Source organism: Bubalus kerabau, chromosome 1 (genome assembly GCF_029407905.1).
Source record: "Bubalus kerabau isolate K-KA32 ecotype Philippines breed swamp buffalo chromosome 1, PCC_UOA_SB_1v2, whole genome shotgun sequence".
Lineage (NCBI taxonomy): Eukaryota > Metazoa > Chordata > Mammalia > Artiodactyla > Bovidae > Bubalus > Bubalus kerabau.
In genome coordinates this window covers 219,436,047-219,455,756 of record NC_073624.1, presented here as the reverse complement: position 1 = coordinate 219,455,756, position 19,710 = coordinate 219,436,047, and the positions used below count along the sequence as shown (strand labels likewise).

Genomic DNA, 19,710 nt, shown 5'->3' with positions numbered 1-19,710 from the left:
ATACTTAAAACAATTCAACAAAGCAGACAAAAAAAACCTGCTTAAATATACGATTAAGAAGAACATACTGATGCCAAAAACCAACAAGATAATTCCAGTGGATGATAGCTTTGTGGCCAGAAGTAATCTACGTAGATTATATTAATGTAAAGCCCTGGTTTAAAATGCTCAAAAACAATTACCTTCCAAATAAAGTGTTCTCAAAAGTATAAAAATTCTTGATCAACTCAATGTCATCAGACTACAGAGTACAAGATATAGGTAAATACAGAATAGGCTCTACAACGTAAAAGAAATTAGAAGTATCTGTTGCATTAACTCACCTTATTAGAATGAACTGGCAAATCACATATAGAGCACAGATGGGGATAACCCTTCGGTAAGAGTCCATGGAAGTCTTCAATATTGCTACTTGGAGGAGCGCCCCTCTTTTTCTCAAAGAGAGATCTCTCTTGTAAGGGGCCAGGACCACGTCCCATTCTCTCATACTCACTGTCAAATTTATGATAGTTATGCGATGTCTCACCAAAAAAAGAATCATCCCTACACCTTTCTCCATCTCTTAATCTGTCATCTTCATAATCCATTCTGTCATAATAACCAGATTCTTGAGAACGACTTCCATGGTCATAATCAAGCACTGGGTTGAGACTAGGACCACGATCATCAAAACTATCTCTTCTAAAGTGCCTTTTTTCTTCCCAATCGTCCCTAGGTACTCTGTATGGTGGCTCCCGTGTAGCAGATCTGCCATCTCTACCATAACTCAATGTAGGGCCTTCTTCAGTTCTCCTCCTTTTAAGCTGCAGAAGGATCTGGGGCAAATTCTCAGGAGTAATCTTGTCCTCTGGATAACGACTCAGTTCATCTAAGTCTCTAGCAGACAGACCAAAGCTGGCCAAAATGTTACTGGCCTGGTCTGCATCTCCACGGTGTTGAGAAGACAAAGGGAGCGGACCTCTACTTCCAATGTTAAATATAGACTGCAAATTATGGGAAGAAGTACTAGCAGAAGACAGTGCACTATGAGCTCCTTGTTGATTCAATGAAGAACTCATTCCAAGATTCATTAAACTAGCAAGGCGTGCAGTACCCTGGTTCATCCTTCCAAGAGATGCTGGCATACTTAAAGACTGGGTAGCAGCAGCAAGAAGGCCTATTCCTGCTGCAGACAGGTCACGCCCATGACCCTGCGAGTCCCTACCGAGAGATGACTGCTGGAATGACTTGGACATTGTAGAACTATCTCTTGTCTAGTTTATAGATTAAAAAAAAAAAATTTTTTTAAAGATGGCCAAAAAGAAAGCTCAACTAGAAAACTAGGTTAACTTTGCTTCAAAAAATGGTAACGCCAAGAAAAAGGATCAATAAGGACTGCAGAATCTTCTTCAAGCTGAGAACCAGCAGACAACTCTGTAGAAAAATAAGCAATTTTAGTCATAAATCCCTTTAAGTAGATGCCGGTTTTTTTTTAGAAAAAAAAAACTTACGCATCATGTTGATTAAAAAAAAACATTTAAGATCTCAAACTTACAAGGAATTACATAACTTAAACAGATTTCAGATGTATGCAGAGCTTGCATATACTTAAAAAGTAGTCTTTCATGCTAAAGTTTAACTATTAAAGGGAATTTCATACGGAATTTAAAAACATTTCAATTGAAGGGTCAGATGTCTGAATATATCAAAATTTCAATAAAAATATAGATGGGTCTCTTCTTTTAGAAGAAAAATACACCCTATAATATGATGCTTAAGTTCCAGAAGACTAGAAACAAAACAAAACAAAAAATCAAGGTCAGCAAGTCAAAGATGAATCAGTTGTATTGTTTTAGAAAATGAGACCTATTAACACTATCAGAAAGAACCAAGTAAAATCACAAGTAACGAAGCTTAAGTGTCAAGTACCTAGCATAAGATCTAAGACCAAACACTACAGTTGAGATCTTTATGCAGCAAAATCAAATTGAGGTAAAGACAGATGTGAAGAAAAATAAGTGACTTCCTACAGTTTATAGATTTCTGGACAAATTTAAGCCAAATAATTAACTGCCTCATTCTCCATCCTCTATCAGGCAGTTGCTTACTTCAATTTCTAATCTTAAAAGGTAAGGAGAATCAAATATGGTCAGTACAGAAATAGGAGACTCCCCAAGAACAACCACAAGTACAGGAAGTATAGGTGATTTAAAGAAGTGAAACTCCACAAGGTAGTAGCCGTGAACATTCATTTAATGCTCAGGGCTATAACACCTCTAGAGCTCAAAACAGGTGAAAATGAAAACGAGATCTTGCTTACATAGATTTCTGTAAACAGATTCTTTCACAAGAATAGCCCCATCATCCAGAAAACTTAAATTGTGAATACAATCCCTCAAGATGTGTTTCCTCCAAGATGTGATAGTAACGAAATTACTTTCATTTTCATTTTACCTCAAAAATTTTCACGTAAGAATTCACAAAGCATTTATGAATGATCTCAAAGTATTAAATGACGTACATAACTGTCCCTAGTGAAACAATTTTATAATCACAATTACACACAGAGGTTTAGGTCTTAAATTGTTTGCTACATACTATGTAGAGACACTGCTGTTCAGTTAACTCATAAGTTTGATCACCCATATACCTAAGCACTTAAACTTTATCAACATAAAAACCAGGCAATATTTAATAGTTACAAATCAGTTATGGGACCGATTCAACCAATGACAGATTAAGTAAACACTAGACGAAAACAGTGGTAGAAGAAGTATAAAAAAAAGTTGCAGGCAAGACTAAAGTTAGATTTTACAAAAAGATGTAACAAAGTTAAAAAGACATAGAAATGCTATCAGAGGTGACTGGAATTACAGATGTTTTTGCACACCAAGGAAGATGAACTTGAGAAAAGACACCAAAGAAACTAATTCCAGATGAGATCAATTATGTAAACTACTTAGACCTTAAATTAATAAAATAAAGACAAGAGTAAGTAAACATCATCGGATGAAGATTTCTCTGATATGACTTTTGAATACCATACAGAATGGTGGTTAAAATACTGTTGAAACATTTGTAGTACCCTCTTATGTTTTCATATGTTGTTTAAAAAAAAACAAACTCAAAACCATTAAGAGGGTTTTTTTGAAATCAAAATTTCAAAGTATCTAAGTTACTATTAATTGCAGCTTTGCCTTTCACTTGGGAGTCAAAGCTTCATATACTGAAAAGCCAGCCTTTCAAAAGAACTATTCTTTCCCTTTAGGGAAATTATACTATGGCATTATGACCACGTGTAAATTTTTAACATTGATATTTTAAGGAAATGATTGTTGAACTACAGAGATCTCAATTACTTTTCTTTGCAACATATATGAATGGTGGAGCTGCAAAAAGGAAAGGTTAAGAGAAGTAAAGGTAAAAGGTGATATAACCTTAAGACAAAACAGAAAATGGATGTCAGAAAAACTAAGAAAAAGAGAAAGACAACCATGTAAATCCCATGACAACTTGTAATTTAAGAATAACTTTAATATTTTTGTGACTCAGATTCAACTTCAGTCCCACACAAAGACATGAGAGTAGCAGTACTGAAAAAGCCAAACTTTTGAATTTAAAAAATTTCTTAAAAATTTTCTATTAGAACAAAGAAATTAAGAGAAATCCAACAAGATAGCACTGATCTAAGAACACTTATTAAAAAGTTCCTTTAGTATCTTATCTTTGGTCAATGAACATAAGATGAACAAGGCACTTTAAAGGCTCTAAGTGAGACCTACTGCCTACGAAACCATCACAATACTGAGTTTACCAAGTTACTAAAGTGATTAAAAAAAAAAAATTAGCTTCTTTTACTCCATGTTTTTTCTCCATAAAGCTGCGTTTTCATAGAGATTAATAAAGTTTGAAAATAGTTCCTTTGAGATAACTCATCTAAAATGTTAATGTTAAAACCCAATTTACTCATTTAACTTTATACAATACAGAATCTTTCACTTCCAAAAAAAAAGTGCCTCCACCCTCCCCCATCAGAAAACATTAAAAAGAAACAACTAAGTAGGCTTCACAAATGCCATTTAACTATACTCTGATATTCAAATTCTCAATGAACAAAGTTCATGATATAAATTCTATTAAAGATGTTAGCTTCACATTCAACATCTGAACAAATATGTATGGTTAAGAAATAAGCTTCGGTTAATAATATTCAACCCCTACATTCCATAAATCTGATACCCTTTATCTTCTTCAATAATTAGAAAAAATGGAATACTAAAACATTTTAGAAAACAAATGAAAGCTAAACACACACAAAGTTAACGGAGAACACAGTGTTCTGTATCCAACTTTCCTGTGTAAAATAAAGATTATCTATTAGTCTGTTATATATTTATTATTTCAGAGGGTTACTTAGCAGGAAGTAAAATGAACATAAGCATACTTTAGTTCTTTAGAAGATGACATAGAAGAAACCTTCAGCGTCTGAAGTTAAAAACACTATGTTTTAAAGGTATCTAATACCACCATATGGATCTTTATACTTTTTGACTGTGTGAAATAAATCACTTTTAAAAAACAACCGATTTTAAGATAGTATAATCATAAAGGCATGTAGAGATACATAGGAAAGAAATATCCACACGTTGACATAATAACCTTTTAATCTCACATAAAAATTTAACATACAACAGCTAGAAAACAGCTTCTGAATTGTAACACAAATGGGTGAAAGAAATTTTGAGATTTTCCCATCTCTATCAAGGTCAAACACCTTTGTGATTTAACTTTTTCATGCGAAAATATGCCAAATATACACAGCAACCAACAATACAAAAACATTAAAAATGTCCTAATCATGTCACTAACAGATGGCAGGGATAGTTCACTAATTTAAAGAAGTACTTGACTAATCAATCTCCAACTGAAGTACAGGGTACTTCAACTGAAGTAAATATTCCTTAAATTTCCTCACTTATTAACCTTATAATGGCTTTATAAATAACTTCAACATAGCTTCCATTTTAGAGTATTAAATAAATTTTCATCTTAATGTTAGTTTACATCACTATATCTTTTTCTACTATATTTTATAACTTGTATTTCATTTAAGTTTTTTTTTTTTTTAAACTGAAGTATAACTGATTTATAATACTATATGAGCTTCAGGTGTACAACATAGGATTCAGTATTTTTGCATATTACACTCCATTGTAAGATAGTGGAAGATAACAGCTATTATTTCTTGTTGCTTATCCAGCTCTATTAACTTTGTATACACCAATGTGCCTCACCACATAACAAAGAAAAACTATAAAGTGCAGTGCCCAAGAAGGCTGAAAAAAAAATAATTAATATTCTGAAGTGCTTTAAAACTATTGGTGTCAATTCATATATATTACTGATCTGGATTAAACTTCTAACTCACTTCTTAATCCTTAGGTTAACAACAGATTCAGTTGCTAAAAAATCTTCATGGTAATCCATAGAAAAGATTCCTATTATTCAGACTTAAAATATTTTTCTTCTAAGTTTTTCCCTAGTGACTTTAAGTAAATTCATACTACAGGAAAGAAAGTTACTCCATTTAACTGACAATTTTGACTCTTGATCTGACCTATGACACTAACTTGGCTAACTCTCCTCTCTATTTAAAAGCAAATCTGTGGTTTTCCTCAAGGCACCATTCTGCACCCTTATGATACTCCCCTCTGCTTCATGATCTGCTCCCTTGGTTTCCGCAAACATTTGTACAACTCTTTGATTTGATATAAATTAAGATTTTTTTAGAGCCCAAATGCCTGGATTTGAAAACCAGCTCTTCTACAGAATAGCTGCATGAACCTGGGCAAATTATTTAACATCTGGGTTTATTCCCTCATATGTAAAATGGGAATAAAAATAACATCCATTTCACAGGGCCTGGCATATTGTAAGCACCACAGTAATCATCTACTTTATGCACTCTGATCCTCACAACCAATGAGAAAACAAACTAGAAGTAAAAGGACTGACCCAGAGACATAAACACCTTTCACTTGTACTGGACTATTTCATGTATCAACTATAATCTCATTCAATTCTATTCAAAGCTAGATTTAAAACCTGAAGGCTGTTACCAAGTCAGAAGTCAGCTTTAAAAGACTACAAACCTAAAACATCACTAATCATTCTACTCTATTCAAAAACATACTGCTCCCTACTATTTACCACATGAAGTCCTCAGTATGGTTTTCAATGCCCTTCATATTGGTTGCATCCCACTTCTCTAAACCTATTTTCTGGCACATGCCAACACCTTAAGAGAAAGTTCATTTTATGAGCCATTATACAGACTGCTTACTACTTGTTCAAACATAATCATTAGCTAGAATGTGTCTCTCCTTTCTCCATTTAATACTAGGAATTCTCTTAAGGTCCAACACCCCCCTTCACATCATGTATTTTACAAATCAGTGTATATAAATGCCAAAGGTCAGAAACAATATCAATAAAACCTTAGATATCTATTTCCAATGATTCTTCCTTCCCTTATGGAGTTTCTTGTTTTTAAGTCCTACCACTTAACAGACACGTATCTTTTCAGTGTTAACTTTACTTTTCTTAATTTTACACAAATGGGCTTAATATATATATATTGCTCTTGTTTAAAACTAATTTACACATGAATTAAAACTACATTTTCACTGTTATATAGATACCATTATGGCATACACACTTATCTGTTTTTCAGAAGATGAACATTTAGACTGTTTCTAATTTCCTGTCATTACCAAGAATGCTGTTATGAGTATTTCTTGGTCTCCTGATGCTTCAGTATAAAATTCCCTCCTCCACTGTGGTTCTCAAGGATATCATAACCCACACAAGGATACACAGTTAAGCATTAAAATTGTTCTATTGCTTCACACCTTTTCACAGTGAGAATGTTTTAAGTACACGTTTGTATTTCTTTGCTATTACTGTTCCTTTCCCAACTACTGTGAGTCAGGTGTTCAAACACTTTCACATATGCTATAAAAGCTCTTCTATCGGTGACTGTACCAAAGAGAGATGTTTAATATCCTAGTAATTTCCAGAGGGAAAAAAATGTACAGATCACCTTTAAAGACCAGAAAATTATCTATTTCATTAACAACCAATGATACTACAAATCAGTGGATCTTCCCTGTAGCTCAGACAGTAAAGAATCTGTAGCAATGCAGGAGACCTGGGTTTGATCCCTGGGTTGGGAAGATCCCCTGGAGAAGGTAATGGCAATCCACTCCAGTATTCCTGCCAGGAGAATCCCATGGACAGAAGATTCTGTAGTCCACGGGGCCGCCGAGAGTCGGACATGACTGAGTGACTAACACTACTACAAATCAAAGATCCTACTGAGATTCTATTATCAACAGCGTCCTTTCCAACTTGCATTTACTGCTCACCATGACATCTTCTATAGACATTTTCCTCCTCTTTGCTCTTCTTATCCAGCAGCTATTCCAATGGCAACAGCTGGGAAGACCTATGATCCCACCCCCCACCATGGCAACCCTCTTTGTTCTATTAACCTGTTTCTGCCTTAAGACAGGCACCAATAACCACAGGCTATTGGTACTCTATAAAAGAAAGGCAGAGATTTGTCATTTAAAAAACTTTCCAGAAAAAGAGCAAGTTTTTGTATCAATTAGTCTTAAGTTCTGGAATAGTTTAAAATCAAAAATTTACACCTAAGTTTCAATTGCTACTTCATATCAATTTCAATGTCAGAAACTCCTGAGCCTTTTTTTAGATAGATATTAGGGCTTGACCTACAATTGGGAAAATCAATCACATCGAGGTTGCAACACATCAAAGATACTGCATCCATTCAGACCTGCCACCTAATAAATTATATTCAGGTCAGGAGAGAGAACACAGCACTTCATCATATAACTTCTATTGTAGCTTACAGTCAATATGATCTGCAACAAACCAAAAGCTAAAGTACTTTAAAAGGCTTCATATTCAGTTCTCTCAATCCACTGGGCTTCTACGCTCTACCTTTTACTATCCACACCAAAACAGTTTTTCTATTTAAAAACCTTTTATCAAACATTTCAGAACCCTTAACCTAATGCTCCAATGAGAAGACCCACTACATAGTTAACGAATTTTAAATTAAAGCAATTTCATGGACAGTGTTAACCTTGGAAAAACCGCATATATAAAACTGCAAAACTACACTGTCCACAACCCTTCCACCTCACTAACCATGCATTTGGCAATGTCCACCTCAAACCTTCAGTCAGTCAGGTATACTGAGACCCTATTGCCACAGTGAGGGACAATTTTAATGCAATTCTAACTAAAAGTAGTATATAAAAGCAAAACACTGACTTTTAACTAGACGATTTGCTAAGAACACCATTTAACAAACCACTGTCCAATTAATTCTTTGATTTCGATCATTTATAAACAGCTAATGGCTGCAGTTCATAATTATTAGTCCTATCAATATTAATTTTATGTGAGAATGCCTTCAGATTCCTATGTGCCCACACATAATAACAAGAATATCTTACACACAAGCACTTCTTTTTGTCACATTCACTGCACTTCAGATTTCAAGAAGCTGGCTCATTTTCATCTCAATTTCCCTTAAACAGAGGTGAGATTCTAAAAAAAAACAAAATGTCTTTTCAGCAGTGCTGCTGTTGCTAAGTCACTTCAGTCTTGTCGGACTCTGTGCGACCCCAGAGACGGCAGCCCACCAGGCTCCCCCGTCCCTGGGATTCTCCAGGCAAGAACACTGGAGTGGGTTGCCATTTCCTTCTCTAATGCATTAAAGTGAAAAGTGAAATTGAAGTCGCTCAGTCGTGTCTGACCTTCAGCGACCCCACGGACTGCAGCCCACCAGGCTCCTCCGTCCATGGGCCAGGCAAGAGTACTGGAGTGGGGTGCCATCGCCTTCTCAGCAGTTCTAGCATTTACAAAAAATGTTTCAGTTTTCTCATTACAAATTAAGTGTAACATCTTGTGGAAATTTCAAGAAAAAAGGAAATACAAATGACCCATAAAGCCGACACTCAGGGGTATTTTTTACGCTTATTTACACGTTCCTTCAAAAAACAAAAGTCATCAAATTTGGTATCAGCAGAGTTTTATTACTTTCTCCCCAATTAGTACTATATTCCACTATAATTTTCCCATCTGCTGCTGCTGCTGAGTCACTTTAGTCGTGTCCGACTCTGTGCGACCCCATAGACGGCAGCCCACCAGGATGCCCGCCCCCCCCCACCCCCACCCCCACCCCGTCCCTGGGATTCTCCAGGCAAGAACACTAGAGTGGGTTGCCATTTCCTTAAATACTTCTAAATAGCTGTATAGATTATCACTTGATGGCCACACTATAATTAGCAGATCTCCAAATGTTGAATCCTTTGGATTTTTAATATGCTTAGTAACCAACATTAACATTTACATACACATACTTTTGACACACTATTCCCTTATCTACAGGATAAATTCCTATAAGCGTAGTTCTTCCATTTTAAGCCTATTTATTGTAACATGCAGAGCCTGAATCAAATATCTAATCAAAATGTAAGCGTTCTAAACACACTGGCTTCATTGCCATTGGTTACCTACATAACAAGCACTTCCTTGGACTTCAATTCTTTCTATAAAATTGGGAATTTGAGCTACTTGTTATTTCTAAAATCAAGGAAGATTTTTTCTTTGCCTTCTTCAGTTGTTAATGTCTTTATATATCACTGACTTGTAATAATATTTGGCGTTTACACTTCCGTAAAACCATTAGTAAAATAAGTATGTTTAAAGACTTCTTTAACATACAGAATGTTTAGGTCAAAGGTAGTTAAATACTTTCGAATTAATTAGTTCAAAATGTTACATAAAAGCAACTCCACTTACACACAACTAAGAAAAGAGATCCCAATTCTTGATCTCCAAAACAATACTAATGTTAAACAATTATGTCGCTAGACTCCGAAGATCGAGTCGTTTCGTTTTTAAAACGTAATTTTGAACACGTATGAAAATAGCCTGAAATATAGTTTTTGCCCGCAGAGTACAACTGTTTAAATCCACCTGGGAGAAAAATGTTTCGTCGACCATCTAAAAATCTTAAACTAAGCTCTGTTCAACAAGCAGAACGCAGCATCAATGCAAAATCTCATCACTACGGCCTGGGAAATCAACAACTCGCACACTTTACAGCGCTCGTGAAAGACTAGAATTTTGGAATCGCCATAATCGTTCTAGAAATATCTGGCTGGAAAACTGTAACTGATCCAATAGGGCTATTACACAGAATAGCGCCACAGAGCAGGATAAATACCTAGGAGATACTACTCCACTGTATATGGGAAAAGTCTTTGTATAACGCAGAACGTGGCACAGCGCCGGCGATGAAAAGAACAACGAAGCCGCGACTACACCAGGCTACTATAAACCCTTTGTCTGGAAACCGGAAGGTCCCCACACCACACCATCCTCTCTAGAGAAGCTTAGGGTGATAGTATTTTAATATAGAGGAAAGGAATGTGAGGTGACTCTCTAAACAAGAACAAATCTCCTTCGCAGCGTACCGCAGAAGGCTTTATCCACGACGCAACACGATGAACAAGCGTTAACGTTTCATTTTTCGGCCATTTTTACGCGATGGCGGGGGGAGGGGGGAATTGTTTCTGAGGCCCGGCTAAAACCGCGCGCGCCTGTGTGTGGGCGGGGGACAGGGGAGTATTAGGGGGCGCTATGAAACGATGGGCGAGGAAAGCAGCGAAGGCCGCGACACCAAGAAACGCTGCTCAAACGGCTAAGCTTTTCGGAGTCTACGGAATCCTCCATTTTGGGGAACGTTTTCAGGCGCAAAAGGGGGGGGGGGAGGCAAATATATCTGGGGCTGGTTTTAGCTTAACTATCCTCCCCAAACGACAGGCCACCCCCCTCATGGTTAGTAGGTCCCTCAGGCCTCGAGCGCTCCTCCCTTTCCCTCAGAGCGGCAGCCCGCGTGTAACGGGCTCGTCGTCCCGCCCCCGCCCACAGCCAGCCCGGAACGCAGGAAGCTCGGCCGATCAGCTGCCCTCGGCGCGCCCCGACTCTGCCACCGCACTCTGGGCCCTTGGCTGGCTGCGTGTCTCCCTCCGGGACCGCTCACCTCCGCCACCCGAGAAGGCTGGTTGCGCCGCCACTGAGCTCCTAACATGGCGGCCGCCGATCAGGCGGCTCACATACGCAGCGCGGAGGGAGGCAGAGCAGGCGAGCGGGAGCGAGCAAGAAAGGCGCGCCGCCGGCTCCCCGCGGCCCCTGTTGCGGTCGCTGCCTCCTCCCGGCGGACGCCGAGAGCCCCCGGCCACCCCACCCCGATTCTTACCCGCTTCACGCCTACCTTGAAGAAAGGGAGAGGGAAAACGAGAGGTACCTCTCCAAGCGAGCGGGACGCGGTGGCTCCCACAATCCCCCGCAGCAACGGCGCTGGTAAGAGGTGGCAGCAGAGGCAGCAGCCCAAGAACCAGCCCACTCTCGCGAGAACTCGCCCCAACCCACCTCGGGTCCCACTTCTGCGCGCGCCAGGCCCCTCCCCCGGCCCGGCGCGCGCACGCCGCTCGCGCCCTCAGCGGCGGTCGTTGTTCTCTGATCTTGTAGCTCGCCTATGGGCGGGAAATGGAGCGCCATAGCTTATAGAGTTCGAGTCCCACTCCCCACAAAGGATTTTTTCCCCCCGACTCTTCCATATTGCTTGGTGCAAAATTTAAATAAGGTATGCGTTAGAAGTGCGTCGCAGGATTCCCTGGCTTCGACCCTCTCTGGTATTCTCTGATAAACTGCGGAGAAGTGGCAGTTCGGGGCAGGAAGTGGAGACAGATACTATTTTGAGTGGTTTTAATTTCAGAAATTTTATGCAGGTCATTGAGGAAGATAGCGAAAACTCATTCCACTGAAAAGACCGCCGCCGCCATTTGGTGAATTTGAATTTGAATGTAGAACACTCGTCAAGTACCTCATGAGCAAAGAAATATAGCACATGTGAAAATCCTGAGAACTTGTATAGATAAGGATGGAGAAAAGGGCCACTTCCCTGGGGTTTGAAGTTTAAATGCAGAGGGACAGGCAGGCATCTGACGTCTGAGGTAGGTTAGTGAATACAAGTCAAATTAATAGCCCTCAAAAATTTTAAATCTTGAGTATGCTGAACCATTCTGGGTCCACTGTGAAGATAGTGGACGGGGCAAAAATGAACAGCAGACCTGTATAAAATTTTCGAAATCATTTAGGACAAAAAGCAAGACTTGCTTGGATATGGAAGATAGAGAAGTATCATGTAAGAATGACAACTGTTAGCAGTGCTATTGAGAATGGGAGGTGGGGGCAGTAAGGCTTCAGTTTGGCATCAGCTTTAAAGGAGTTATATTTGACCTTGATCTCAGGAGAAAAGGGTGTGGGTTAGTGACAAATTCAAGTTAATATAAATGAAGGAGAGTTAGATGAACTGGAGATAAAGAGAGAAACCTTAGGTAAACCTATGGTAAAAAGAGAAACCTTAGGACCAAGCCTTGAGAAACTAATCTGGTAGTTAAATGGCAAGAGACCATGTTAATGAGGGAAAAAAGTAGAGGGGAAGCCACAGAAATTGTACTGCCTTGACAGCCAAAGTACTCAAAGGACTAAAGGATCAACAGGGCCTAATGCTACCAAGAGGTCAAGCCTAGGACTAAAAACATCTACAAAAGCTTTGGCAACAGGGACTTCCAGTTCAGTGGGAGAGGATGTCAGATGGGGGGTGCTTAGTATATGAAAAGTGTAAAACAAACTACCAAATGTGGAATAACTGGCTATGATGAAAAGCAGGGTTGGGGAAGATTTGATTTACTACGGCAGAATTTTGGGCCATTAAAATGTTTGTAGAAGAGTTATATTAGGAAAGGATTGGTTGGGAAAGGCAGCAACAGAAGGAAAGATTCATATTGGACATTACTCAAAGGATGAGTTCTGGAGGAGACATCCCTTTCCTGTAATAGGTACGAAGAGGATGGTGCTGAATTTTCATTAGGAATTAGTCAGGTGACTTAAGTTTTCTGTGACTAAGCCATCTATGGAAAGGGCTAGAGTTACATTAAGGAAAAATTTTAAATAGCCCTTGTGAAAAGTGGAACTGTACTCCCACATCTCCATTATGTTGCATGATTTTCTACAGGCTTTGAGAAGGCATTTGGTAGAATACATCAAGAACTGGGGCATCCCTAAGGCTCCTACATAGTTAACTTTGGAATGAAATTTGTTCAGTGAATATTGGGTCCTCCTTCACGTCTACTCTATGAGTCTTTGATTCCAACTGATTTTGGCTAAGACTTCACTTTATGTTCTCCCCAGATCTTAGATGAAAGCAGCTCTGCTTTTCTGGATTCAGAAATATGAATGCATGCTTATTTCATATATACACATACCATGCTTTTGTACAGACTATTAATGCAATTTGGTGATTGTACAAAGGAAAGGCAAACTTTTTCAGTTGAGTAATTATTTATTGAGGATCTGCTTAGTAGGTCAACAGCAAAAAGACACACTGGAAACCGAAGGTAATACAAGATTTCAGTCGTCAAATGTCTATTTCATGATGGATGGTTCGATCCCTGGGTCGGGAAAATTCCCTGGAGAAGGGCATGGCAGCCCATTCCAGTATCCTTGCCTGGAGAATCCCATGGACAGAGGAGCCCAGCAGGCTACAGTCCACAGGGTTGCAAAGAGTCAGACATGACTGAAGCAGCTTAGCATGCATGCACACATACAATGATGGATAAGACAGATTATCAGCTTTTGAGAATCCCAGTCTGATGAAGACTGGACAAGGAGGCTGGCCTCAAGATGGGCCTGGCTATAAGAAGAGATGGATCAAGAGTTCTATTCACATTTGGGTTTCTTAGGAGTGGGCGTGGTATACCAGTGATGACAGAGGCTACAAAGCAAGAATTTCTGCTGAGACTTTGAAAGGTCTAAGTGACAAGTTTGAAATAAAACATTAAACACCAGGATACAATCTCCATAAAGCTAATCTTTCTAAAGTTTTGAGCAGAGGAGTCATATTGGTTGAGGACATAAATTTTCACACCACACAATCACTAAGCAGCTGATAATATAATTTTAAGAGTAAAGTACCTTTACTCTTATCTTACATAAGAGATTAAGAAGCTTGCCTAGCTAGGATTTGAAGTCAGTTCTAAATAAATCCAAACCCAGAGCATTTGAGCATTATATTGGACTGCCTTCAGCAAGGCTGTGGTCTCCTGGCAGTTCACCATCTACTTTTTAAATAGATAAAATGCCCTGGAGGGGCTTCCCTGGTGGCTCAGTGGTGAAGAATCTGATTGCAATGCAGGTGACCAAGGTTCAATCCCTGGGTTGGGAAGATTCCCCTGGAGAAGGTAATGGCAACCCACTCCAGTACTCTTGCCTGGAGAATTCCATGGACAGAGGAGCCTGGTGGGCTACAGTCCCTAGGGCTGCACAGAGTTGGACATGACTGAAGCGACTAAGCAGCAGCAGGTCATTTCAAAACTTTAGGCTATTTAAAAAACAGAAAATTGTTAACCAGCAGCTCTTTTAGCAGTTGCAAGGGAAGGGAAATGGGCTTAAAATTTTGGGGAATTTCCTGGTGGTCCAGTAGTTAGAGAACTCCATGCTTCCACTGCAGGGGTCCTGGATTTGATCCCTGCCCAGGGAGATACCGCAAGCCATGCAACACAGCCAAAAATAAATTTAAAAATTGGGGGGAGTTTTTGAATAAGGAATACATATAATAAAATTCAAAGCACACACAGAAGTTTTCCCCAACTGCTAGTCCCTTAAAGGCAACCACCATCAACCATGTGTGTTTTAAGGATTTTAAATAGTTAGGCACTGTTACATCTTCAGGACTTCCCTGTAGCTCAAATGGTAAAGAGTCTGCCTGCAGTGCAGGAGATGCGGGTTTGATCCTTGGATCGGAAAGATCCTCTGGAGAAGGGAACAGCAATCCACTCCAGTATTCTTCCCTGGAGAATCCCATGGACAGCGAAGCCTGGTAGGCTTCAGTCTGTGGGGTCCCAAGGTCGGACACAACTGAGCGACTAACACACATACATGTTATATCTTTATAGAGTCCACTAGCAAATGATTTGGAAACTGACATATTTGTTTCCATGATTTTTTTCAAAATTTAACAAAACCAGCATTCTTGTTATCCTTACTTACCAGGGTATTAAAAAGTAGGATACACTTATGACCTTACTCTATATTGGGTACATAATGACACACTGATACTAATATTTACCAGTTGAAGCTCTTTAGTCAGCTATTGGTATAATTGAGGCTGCTTGGCTATATGTGAGTAAGATAAACATTTAAAAACTGGTGAATAATACCTTTTCAAAGGACTGTTAACATGGCATCTGGCTATCTATCTCTGTGGTTGAATACAGCACAATGACACATAAAATGGGTGCTCAGTCAGGGAAGGTGCTATCTGAGCTGAGATATAAAAGTATACAAAGTGGAAATGGAAGATGGAATCAGAAAGGGAAACAGCATATGCAGGGACCTAGACACAAAAGGACTGAAAGAAACCAACGTGGTCAGAAGGAAATCTGAAGGTGGTAAACATGACCGTGTCGTGTTCATCATGTATCACCAATGTCTAGCATAGCGTTCAGTTAATAAAAGCTGTAAAACCATAAAAAGGGTATGAGTTAAATAACTAGTCTTCTGACAAGATGAGCAAATAGCATAGGTTATTATCACTTCCTCAGCCCTGGATATATTATACGTACAAGTAAGAGGGAGGTTTGGGCCCCAGGAAACTAAATATGACGAGTTCCCTGGATGAACAGATCATGATTGGGCTCTACTATACAGGGGCAAGAAATTATAGTGCCATTGGAATAGGGGCAGCACAGGTCAGCACAGAAAACTCTCCTGGAGTGGCCAGCATATCGTAACCATTAGCTCCTGGAGTTCTCATCTAGAGTTCTACCATCTGCCATTCTGATGAAGTCCAGGTTCTATCTAACTCACAGGCTGTGTGCCTTGGGGATTTGTCTACTTTTCAACTCATTGAAGTTGGGCCTAAACTAGGGCCTGGGCTTGGCTCCTCCCTTCTCCCACCAGCTGATACAAAATTCCATCCTCTACTGTGAGCTCATAAGGTAAAAATAATCAGTCATTTGGGGACTACACCATCTACTATAAAAGACAACAGGCTCGACCACTATTCTAAATGAAAGAGAATAAAGGCTATACCTAAGGCATTTTGAGTATTAAAAACAACCTACAGAATGGAAGAAGATATTTGCAAATGATGCTATGGACAAGAGCTTAGTTTGTAAAACATACAAACAGCTCAAACAACTCAGTATTAAAAAAAAAACAATAAAAAAAAAATGGGCAGAAGATCAAGGAAGTCTAAGAAGTTGTCACAGCTAAGAGAAGCCTAAAGAGACATGATGACTAAATATAATATCCTCAATGGGATGCTGGAACAGATAAAGGACATTAGGTGAAAAATAAGGAAATATGAATAAAGCATGAACTTTAGTCAATAACAAATGTACTATACTAATATGTTACTATTAGGAGAAACTGGGTGCAGGGTACATGGGATTTCTTTGTACTATCTTTATAGCCTTTCTGTAAATCTACAACTATTCTAAAATGAAATTAATTTCAAGGTCCATTTTATCATCTCTTCCCAGGTAGTAAAGTTACCCTTAAAAAGCAGTATAAAATGTTCTTACACCCAAAAGGGCTTGTAATGGAGAATAGGGAGAGCCAAAGTAACAGGGGCCCCTTTGAACCAGGCCTTAGGATCCTAAATTGACAAATCTATGACCTAGCAAGTGGGCTCATTAAGTGTTCCTAAATAACTGTAAAGAGCAAGGTGTTGCTAAACAGACATTGTAAATATTAGAATTGAATTGTTAATTCAGTGAAATTGTTTTCCAAGAGAATATTGACAGGTCTATTAACTGGAGCTGTTCATAAAGCCCTAATTAAGCAAAAAGATTCAGAGGAGTCATTGTCACTCTTAGGTTCTTAATTAGTTGCTCTAACCAGGTTGTCTTCCTTAGTGTGAATTCCTAGGCCCTACGCCACCTTTTTGTGTCTCTTTGGGGCCGGCAGAATTTATTTCTCTGGGGTTTTGTTTTCCTGATTAAAATTTGAAATGTAATTGAAACTTTCATTGCAAAAGCTCACTGATGATAGTTTTTTCCAACCTTGAATGAAAGGAAATAAATCATTGACAGGTGACAGACTCAATATTTGGGACCCCCTACTCATACTGCTTTAATTTTCCTTTCTTAATATGGTATAGGTCCTGAACTTGAGCAGCTCAAGGGGCACTTGTGTTAACTAATTGCTAGCTATGGCAGGAGGTGGCAGCTTGGATATTTACAGACCAATATCTGCCAGTTCAATTTCAGTTTTCATTGCAGCATGGGAAAAGGGTGATGGAGAAAGAGAAGGCATGGATTTAAAGCTGAAATGTGTTACTTCATCTTAGACTTACCAGGAAAAAAAAAAACTCAAGCCGACAGGGAGTAGTAGGTGACTAATTAACTTCACTTATCAAGTAGGAAATCCCATTAAATTATTTTAATGTGCATGATTAAGCCACTGAAACCTCTGGGGGTACTGAATACAGGCATAAACACCAAATGAATTTTCCTTTTTCAAGTAGCAACACAGGGGCCTCTCCCTGCACCTGGGTAGCTTTACCATGCCCAGGAAAGCCATCTATATTCTAATAACTTGAGATTCCAGATTTTAAAACCTGGATTTTTTTTTTCCTGGCTATTCTTTTTTGGTTTGTTTTTATATTATTTTTTTAATTCAAAGCTAGGTTTTAACTGAAGGATAATTGCTTTACAGAACTTTGTTTTGAAAGAATGTTTTCTTTCAAACTTCAACATGAATCAGTCATAGGTATACATATATCTCCTCCCTCTTGAGCCTCCCTCCCATCTCCCTCCCCATCCCACTCCTCTAGGTTGATACAGAACCCAGTTTGAGTTTCCTGAGCCATACAGCAAATTCCCATTGGCTATCTTAAATATGGTAATGTAAGGTTCCCTGTTACTCTTCCATACTTCTCACCCTCTCCTCCCCTCTCCCTGTGTCCATAAGTCTGTTCTCTATGTCTGTTTCTCCATTGCTGCCCTGTAAATAAGTTCTTCAGTACCATTTTTTTAGATTCCATATATATGCATTAGAATACGATATTTATCTTTCTTCTGGCTACTGTTGACATATAAAAATTTCCTCTTTCCTTAGGGACCATTTCTACTTCACTACTAGGATGGGTTTGTGATTAGGTTCTGCTGGAAACCAAACACTGCTGTTCTTTCTTAGGAACTCTTCCTTAGGTGTACATTTAAAAAAGAGAACCATTTATAAGTAACCCATTCAAAAAAGCACATACAACAAACCCGAAACATAAGAAATAAGGACTACCCTATTACTGGATAATTTACTAAAGTCACCCCAGTACTCTAAAAGCTGAAGAGTTTAATACTATATGGTAAAAGCTTGTTTAAGGCAAAGGTATTGTTAACATCTAATTTTTCACGGACACATGTTGGTACTGGCCCTAAATCTGTTACTAATGAGCTGTAAACTCCCAAGGCCTGAATTTCATTCCCCAAGACAGGGGCTGGTAATTCTGGCCTGCCATCTGTTTTTGAAAGGCCCTCAAGCTTAGAATGGTTGAGGGAAATTATTTTCCTTCACTGAAAAGTTTATGAAATTTTTATTTCAGTGTTCCTAAATTAAGTTGTATTGGAGCACAGTAGTGCTCATTTGTTGACATATTATCTATGGCTGCTTGTACACTGCAACTGCAGAGTTGAGTAGCTGCAACAGATAAAAAGTTTATATGGTACACAAACCTAAAATATTATTAGCCTCTTAACATGAAATTTGCCAGCCCCTGCTCTAGAACAGCAGCATATAATAAAACTTTCTGTATTGGTGGAAATGTCTTCTGAGCTCTCCAATAGGTAGTCACTAAGTACTGAGATGGAGAAATGGATTTTGTCAATTTTAAGTCCACATGTACTATGCAGCGGAGCTCTAGAATATGAAGACTTAGTTTAAGTCTTGGGTTTACTTATTTTTAGCTGTTCTGCACCTTAATTCCCTGAGCAGGGATCAAAGCCAGGCCCCCAGCAGTGGAAGCACAGAGTCCTAACCACTGGACTGCCAGGGAATTCTCAAGTCTTGGACTTTAAGCATTCTCCTCTAAAATTCTAGTTCTCACCACAGTTTTTTTGAATGTTAAGTATTTCTACCTTTTAAGAAAACCTCATGCCTCCTCCTGTTTTTCCTTCAGTCTCAAACTCTGGCCATACTCTCAGTATTTTTGACACAAGATGTGTGGGTCTTGTCAGCAGTTGGGTGTCCTGCAATGTAACTCAATTAAGATACCATCTACACCTAGAAATAACTTCAGATCTCAGAGGCTAAGGGCACAGTCCCACAAGACTGCCCCTCCTCCACTGCAGATGCCAAACCCAAGTCCGGGTTGTTAACCTGTGCTTCTGACAGAAAGGCTGTAAGTCAGAGATTGCCACAACCTTCTCCTTGGGTTTGACTAATTTTTGCTAGATGGGCTCAAAAGAGCTCAGGAAAACAGTTTACTATTTACTGGTTTACTGCAAAAGGATATTATAAAGTATACAAATGAACATCCGGATAGAAGAGATGCATAAGAGAAGG

At 38.9% G+C, this 19,710-nt stretch overlaps 1 protein-coding gene across 6 annotated transcripts in view; it reads right to left on the bottom strand.

The window, feature by feature from the left end:
- MATR3 (matrin 3) overlaps positions 1-19,710 on the bottom strand; it is a 39,786-nt gene that overhangs the window by 16,080 nt on the left and 3,996 nt on the right. For 4 of the 6 annotated variants that reach the window (XM_055555068.1, XM_055555103.1, XM_055555094.1 and 1 more), the window contains exon 5: positions 324-1,413. In XM_055555068.1, the coding sequence (XP_055411043.1) occupies positions 324-1,235 (912 nt within the window). In that variant the 5' untranslated portion in view covers positions 1,236-1,413. Of the gene's footprint in view, positions 1-323; positions 1,414-11,353; positions 11,559-19,710 lie in introns of those variants that run through there. The other 2 variants (XM_055555076.1, XM_055555114.1) reach the window with 2 other exon arrangements.